A 7272-nucleotide genomic window follows, 5' to 3' on the forward strand; every position below is an offset into this window, starting at 1 on the left:
ATCCCTTCCTGCCCCCAGTGCAGCATCAGCCTGAGCAGAAGGGCCAGACTCTGGTGTTGGCCCCAGCAGTCCCCATCCCCAGCCTCGGAGGAAGATGAAAACGCCCCCGATGCCTGTAGCGGATCGAGGGGAACAAACTCCTCCCTGGCCGCACGTGGCAACCAGCGCAGCGCATCGGCCTGGTAAAAGAGGCAGAGCCCCCAAGCCCCTACCGCAGGGGACTCTCCAAAGCCAAGTCTGCAGGAGCAGTATTTGCTGGGACTGCGATGCATCGATGCAGCAAAGCCCGCAGTGGCCCTCTGCCCGGCCAGCCGCAGTGGTGAAAGCACCGTCCGAGCGTGTTATATGCGTCTGCCCGAGGGCATCGCGCAGGGATCATGCCTTGGCCCACCCTGCCCTTCCCCTCGGGGTGGTGCCAGGACAAACCTAACCGGAGGCACCAGGAAAATGTCCAGCCCTGACCCCATGACAAACGCCAGCAAGGCGAAGTCCTGACATCTCCCAGCCCAGCGGTGTGAATGGATGGACTTCTCCATGAAACTGGGGAACCCCCCTGCCATCCTTTAAACAGCCTTCCCCCCCCACCCGGCTGCAACATGGGGGCATTGCCACGTGCCAATAAGCCCAGTGGGGCATCAGCCCCTCCAAGCCGGCTGGCAGGAGGGGGGGAGAGCACCAAAGGGGACAAGGATAGCGGCAGGGCCCGGGGCAGAGAGGAGCTCCTACCTCGTAATACCCGTCAATGAAGACCGTGATCATCTGGGGATTCACCCCTTGAGCCGAGAGCAGGGACCGCAGCATCCTGCGGACAGGAGGGAGACAGGAGGGGCTGAAACCCGCCAGGAGCTGCTGCAGGGGAAGGTCTCACGGCAAGGAGGGGGGGATGCTTGCATTTCACGGGGCAGGAGAAGTGCCCCCCTAAGACTCCCATTGCTCTCAACCCGAGTCCTTCGGGGAGGGCCGGAGAGTCTCCACGCCGGGAGAGCACCCGCCAGGCTGAGGGGTGGCCATGACCCGGTGGGAACGCAGGAGGGAAGCATGAGATGCCTCTCACCTTGCTTGTGCGGGGACCCCCGTCTCCCGCCCGGCCACCCCAGGAGCAGGGACGCGCCGAGTCCCGTCCGCGCTCACCTGTACAGGTAGTTGGGTCTGTTCCCCGCAATGACGGCGACAGGCACGCTATAGACTTTGTTGTCCTTGAGCTGCAAGACGAAAGGGCCAGGGGTCAGGGCTCCGGGGAGCGGCCTGGGGGGTCGTGCATCGTCTTGGGCGAGAGCAGCAGGCCGACGAGGGGTGAAGACAAGGAGGGCAGCGCTGCCCAGGGCTGGGGGTTATGCCATCCGTGAGGAACAGGGCTTTCCCTTGCAACCCAGCCCAAGACAGAGGACAACCCTGCTAGTCGCATCCTGCCACGGACACCTCCAGCAGCTCGCCTACCCCGAGCTGGCTGCAACGTGGGCAGAGCTTGCGACCAAAAGCAGGGGTGAACAGGGGTGGGAGATGGCTTGAGAAAACCCAGGTTTTCTCTGCTCAAGCCAGGAGAGGGAAGGCCGGCGCACTCACGGGGTCGGGGTTGAACTCGATGGGCGTGGGGTCCTTGCAGCTGCACACGCTGCCGTAGCCCTCCACCTTGCTGCAGAATCGCCTCCGGCGCCGGTTCAGCTCCGTGTCGGGCCAGTGGCACTCGGCCTCTGCAGGCAGGCGAGAGGGGAGACGCGAGACTCGCCACGTCCCTGCTCTCGGGCACCTCTCCCCTGGCCCTGCCTGCCCGCCCCCCTGCCTGCAGCTCCAGGCACGGCTGGACGACTGCCCCGGGCGAGGGGCATGCTGCGTGGGGCAAGATGCCCACCCAGGCTGGCACCTGGGTTCAAATCCTGCCACCACGGACACAGCAGCTCCCCGCTGGCTGCTCCGCGACAAGGAGGGGGGCTCAGGGAAGCTTTTCCTGTCTCCCATTATGTTTCCAAGCGGCTCCTGGCATTCCCGCACGAGCGGGCAAAGGGTGATCTAGCAAGACCCCCTAGCCAGGATCCTGTGGGGATGGCCCCAGCCCCGACTGCAGCCAGCACCCGACGCCTCTGAAGACGGCTTAAAACCCCCCCTGACACATGGAGCTAAAAGGGGACGGGGGCAACCAGCAAAGCCCCCACAGCACAGCACAGGCATCGCTACGCCTAGAGCACCCCTATCCGGTGGCAACAGCCACAGACGAGGCCACGCTTGAGTGCCCGTGTCCTCATTGCTGCTGCACTACCCTGAGCGCATCGTTTGGGACATGGCCACAGGCACCCGCCGCCCCACGATCCCTGGGCCGCTGGCTTCCTTCCCCAGAGGGCACAGGGCTTGTCCAGGCGGGCGCATGGGTTTAAAGATGGAAAAGCTTTGCCAGACTCCACACCCGGACAGGTTAACCCCGTGTCCTCACTGGGTTAGCTTCCCCAGGCGGGGCGGCACCTGGGTCGTGCAGCCCGGGGGTGCCAGCCCGGGCCAAAAGCACCAGTACCCTCCGGGCAGAGGGTCGTGGGTGGCGCGAGGGGGTTGGAGCAATAGTCTGCACCAACTATTTAGCGAACGCGTAGCCAGGTGGGAGACAGAGACACCCCCCGAGCCACGGGGAGCATCCGCCCCTCGTCACCCACCTTCCACGGAGGTCAGCTGCACTTCGGTCTTCAGCAGGACGGGGTCGCCCCAGCTGGAAAGCGCCGGGGACTTGGAGTGCTTCTCGCCATGCACCTCGCCTGAGGAGCAGAGACGTGGTCAGCGTCCGGATGCCCGGCAGGGCCCACCCCCCGGCACCAGGCCGTCAGGGGAGGCCGGCCAGCTCCCACCCGCTCAGAGCCGTCACCCCCCGGGCTGGTAGGACACCCCGTCCCTCCCCTACGCAGAGGACGGGCTGGACGATCCCTTCCTCCCCAGCCCCCGGGAGGGAAAGGCATTGCTGCCCTCTCACCTCCCTTCTTCCCCACAAACGTCCACATGTCCCTCCAGCCGAGGGACGCGGCCACCTGGCTGCCCAGGCTCTTCAGGAGGCTCTTGGCCGTGTCCTTGAGGTGGAAGGAGCCTTCGTCCTGCAAGCAAGCACCAGCACTCAACAGGCAGCACCTGCCCGGGGGCAAGACCCGGCCCTCGACTAAGATGGGGGACGCCGGGGCCATCCCGACCCAGAGCAAAGCCTTCCCCGCTCACGCCCGGATGCGATTTTTGGCACGCACGACAGGACCGTTGACACGCGGCCACGTGGGCTTTAGCTTCGAGTCGCAACCGTCGCAGAAAAAACCCAGCCCCTACTTCACAGTCTGTTGGGCTGGTAGGAAAGTCCCCGAGGCTCACGCCCACCTTGGACTGGGATATTATTCACCCCATCCGCGTGCCCAAGGCCTGGAGGGTGTCAGCGTTACGTGGCTCTCCCTAACCAGGGGGCACTTTCCCCAAGTGACTGGAAGGGGCCTCCCAGGTGACAACTAGTCCAACCCCAGTGACACCTGCCCAAACCAGCCCAGACAAATTCATTGCCGAAACTCTGTAAAACTACCGTCACCCCTGACAACAGCACCAGACATCACGCCCGCACCTGCCCCGGGGCAAGCGGGGGGACCGCGATGGCCAACGTCCTACCGCTGTAAAAGGTTGTTAATAGACGCTCCAGCGATCTCAGGTAGAGGCCGTGCCCCTGGTACAAAAGAAACGTCCCCGTCCCCCCCCCACCATCCATACCAGTCTGACTGTGGGGTAAAAGTCCTTCCTGACCCCAAATCTGGCATCGGTCTGACCCTAAGCAAAGGGGCATGACCCTGTAGGGCTGGTCCCAGCAGGAGCATTGGCACAGCCCGGTCCCCATCCCCAGCCTGGGCTGCAGCAGCACCAGTGCCTCTGGGGGAGGCTTAACACCCCCCCACCCCCGACACATGGAGCAGCGAGGAGGGGAGGGAGCAACCAGCAGAGCCCAGAAGCCTGGGAAACCCCCACAGCAGAGCCCAGGTCATCCCCAAATCCGTGGCTGTCCATCCTCTCCTTGAGCCCCTCCAGTGGTGGAGGGTCCGCAGCTTCCCCAGGCCTCTACTCCACGGCCTCCCTGCTTTATCTTGGAGGCTGACAGACGATGAAGGCACGCGGAGAATGGGCTGAAATGGCAATGCACGGAGAGGGCAGAGAAAAGCGTCTGGTTGTGCGCACCCCTGCGTCAGCCCGTGGCTGGAGGGCTCGAAGAACAACGCACGTTGAAAGATGCGCCTTTGCAGGAGAGCTTCAGAGCCGCAACCATCTCCTCTGCCAGCTGGACAGCTAGCCTGCCCAAAGGCCCTTTGAGCACCCCGATATCACCTCCTCGTGCTCCCACCTGTTGTCTCGTACCTGGCTGAAGACCCCCGTCATTGCTCTGGTCTGTGCTAGATTATGTTTCAGAATATGCTCTATCCATGCTATGCTACGCTGATATTTTGAATGCATTTCCATTTGATAAAAAAAGAAGCAACGAGGGTGCGTGTGAACAACGGAGTGGCGATTGGTAAAGAAGCCTCTGGGCATCGGTCAAAGTTGGCCTCATGGAAGACAAAAGGGCGGCGAAGGCCGAGCCCGGGTGGACGCTTTAACCAGAAACTACCCGCACGTCGAGAGATTGGAGCCGGTGCCCCTCTGCACTGACCACCGCCTTGAAGAAGCACCGCAGCGTCGCGGATAGGTGACTTAGCGTGAATGGGGGGTATGGCGTGAATGAGAAAGAGCGATTTCTATATAAGCTGCTAAGTTTGCCTCAGTTGTCCATATATTATGCAATAAACCTTGGTTTGCTGAACTCATGCATTGGTCATTTATCTAACATATCTGTACAGCGCCTAGCACGCCGGGGTCCGGGTCCGAGCACGCAGCCCCCAGCACGGCGGAAATACAAAACAGCTCCGACAAGGCGGGGGGAAAGGAAGGGGCGGCTGCTTCGAGGCTGCGTCAGGGCAGGAGACGAGGCAGCGTCCCTTACCTTAATGGTGAAGATCAGGACACGGCCCCGGGCCACCATGTTGAGGAAGAGGACCATGGCTTCGTCCTCGTGTGGCGAGTAGGTGTCGAAGACCCTCTTGGCCATGACGTGACCCTGTGGGGGGGGACAGCCGAGCCGGCGTGATGCACAGACGCCGCACCAAACCCTCGCCCCCGCTTGAGCCTCCTCAGGGCCCTCCGAGGCGCCGCGTCCGGACCTGGAGGCCTCCTGAAGCCGACGCAGCCACTCCCCGCTGAGCCCCGACGCCCGGCGAGCTGCCCCGGCCATGTAGCCCCTTACCGTGGCCTGGTTCAGCACGATGACGTGGATCCCGCGGCCCTGCTCCCGCGCCTCGTCCTCCAGGACCTGCCAGAGGGGAGAGCGTGAGTGCACCCACAAGCCAGCTCCCCCGCTCCAGCTCGCGGCTGCGGGACCCCGGAGCACCACGACCGTGATCGCACCCTAGAAACCCTAGATTTAAATCGCCATCGGGCACGAGGCTTCGCTGCTTTAAGGGACCCCGGGTGCTGGGTCCAAGGTCTGGGGGCCCCAGGCGCTGACCGCTCACCGTCGTCCCGTCCACAGCCACGTAGACCTTGGACCGGCTGGAGTAGACCTCGATGTCCAGGACCTTCCGGCCGCTGGCAGGCCGCCGCGGCGTCTCCAGGTGCTGCATGCCCTCGTCTGCAAGACAGGTGCCCTGAGCCTCAGCCGGTCCCACCCCACAGAGCGGCCCCCCAGGGGTCGCGCCTAAATATTTTTCCAGGAAAAGCATCCGTTTCCGGCAGGAAAGCGCTAGTTTTTACAGCAAACGCGAGCCCAAGAGGCTAACCTGTGCCAGGACCCGGACGCTGGCTAGGGGCTAATCGGAGTCCCGGCTCCATCCCCTTGTGTCCCCAGGAATTGCGGGTGCTAATCAGATCTCCCACAGCGCACCAGGGCTGGAGACCCCCACCCATGATACAACTGCCTCCCCACCCCTCACCTCAAGGCCACGCGGCATCATGAGAAGACAGCTTGGGCCTAGGGCCACCTTTCGGTAGGAGAAGATGAAGATGGAGGCCCCGGGCTCTGCGGAGGGACCCCTCCACTCACCATAGTCCTGGGCCGACTCCTCCTCTTCCTCGCTGGCAGCTCTCCGGGTGTCCAAGATCAGCTTGATGTTCACAATCACGGTCACCAGCAGGAAGAGGACGGCTCCGGTCTGCACGGCAAGGGGCTCGTGTCAGCGCTCTCCCCGCCCGGCGCGGCTCGCAAGCAGGCATCGCCCTGGGAAAGCTGAGCGCGCATCTCGGAGGCCCGCAGCTTTCCCGAGGAACCGCCTCCCACGGCCACAGGACCTCGGACCCCGAGACACCCCGAGGCTGCATTTCCGCACGTACAGCGTGCGCCTCCCCCCCGCAAAAACAAACCAAAACGACTGCTGGGAACTGAAGGGTGCTTACACACGAGGAAATATGGTAAGAGCAGCTTAAGTCCAATCCATACGGAGCAGAACGACTAGCAAGGTCAGCTCCCTCCCAGCTCGGCCTTCTCTTTGTCTTTCTGCCGCTCCGGTACGCGGAGAGCACGGCGTGCGGCCGGGCACCCGAACAAGGCGCGGCCCCGGGCGGGTCGGGGCGCCTTGCGAGACGAGGGTGCGCCGCTCTCCGGGGCAGGGGCGCGACGGGCAGCCTGCTGCCACGGGCCCCCGAACCACCGGAAAGCCGCTGCGGGGCTGGTTACCCCCCCGCCACGGTCGCTTACGGCTGCAAATTGAAACCGGCCGGCGTGGCCCGTCCCCGGCAGCGCCGGTCTCAAGCCCAGTCCACCCCGGGGAACCGCGGCACGGCTGCGATCGCCGGCCCGAGGCGGAGGCAGGGGTGCATCGGCACGGCCGTCCCACCCCGCGACAGGCGACAAACCTCCAGCCAGCAGCCAGGTTGGATGTGCACGCGTGTTTAAGCGTGCAAGAGAGCGGCACGCTGGGAGAAGCCTGTCCTCGCTCCCCCGCACGGCTCAGAGCCGGCTTCCTCCCGGGGCACCTGCCCATTCCCGCCCCCGCAGGGCTCAGGCCCGGGCGCGACGGCTTCGACCTTGCTGGGAGCTGCCCGGATTAGCACGAGGTGGCAACGCGCGTGCGAAGGGAGCTGCGGCACCGCTGAGCCGCCCGCTCTCTCCGGTCCCGGGCGACGCGGGGCGCAGCGGAGGAGGCCTGACGCGGGCCGCTTGCAGCTTGGCGGCAATCGGGGACGCGCTGCCCCGCTAGCTTCTCCCTCCCTGACTGCCGCTGGCCCCACACGGCCCGAAGCCCGGGCTGG

At 64.5% G+C, this 7272-nt stretch overlaps 1 protein-coding gene across 1 annotated transcript in view; it reads right to left on the reverse strand.

Moving 5' to 3' along the window:
* POMGNT1 (protein O-linked mannose N-acetylglucosaminyltransferase 1 (beta 1,2-)) overlaps nt 1–6179 on the reverse strand; it is a 13139-nt gene extending 6960 nt beyond the window's left edge. The window contains exons 1-9 of the mRNA XM_019531355.1: nt 6068–6179; nt 5541–5656; nt 5273–5338; nt 4973–5086; nt 2951–3068; nt 2640–2738; nt 1564–1691; nt 1132–1202; nt 727–802 (exon numbers count right to left, since the gene is read on the reverse strand). Of these exons, the coding sequence (XP_019386900.1) occupies nt 727–802; nt 1132–1202; nt 1564–1691; nt 2640–2738; nt 2951–3068; nt 4973–5086; nt 5273–5338; nt 5541–5648 (780 nt within the window). The 5' untranslated portion in view covers nt 5649–5656; nt 6068–6179. The remainder of the gene's footprint in view (nt 1–726; nt 803–1131; nt 1203–1563; nt 1692–2639; nt 2739–2950; nt 3069–4972; nt 5087–5272; nt 5339–5540; nt 5657–6067) is intronic.
* Nucleotides 6180–7272: the final 1093 nt, after the last annotated feature.

The sequence above is a fragment of the Crocodylus porosus genome, unplaced genomic scaffold (assembly GCF_001723895.1).
Source record: "Crocodylus porosus isolate Cpor-Errol unplaced genomic scaffold, CroPor_comp1, whole genome shotgun sequence".
Taxonomy (NCBI): domain Eukaryota; kingdom Metazoa; phylum Chordata; order Crocodylia; family Crocodylidae; genus Crocodylus; species Crocodylus porosus.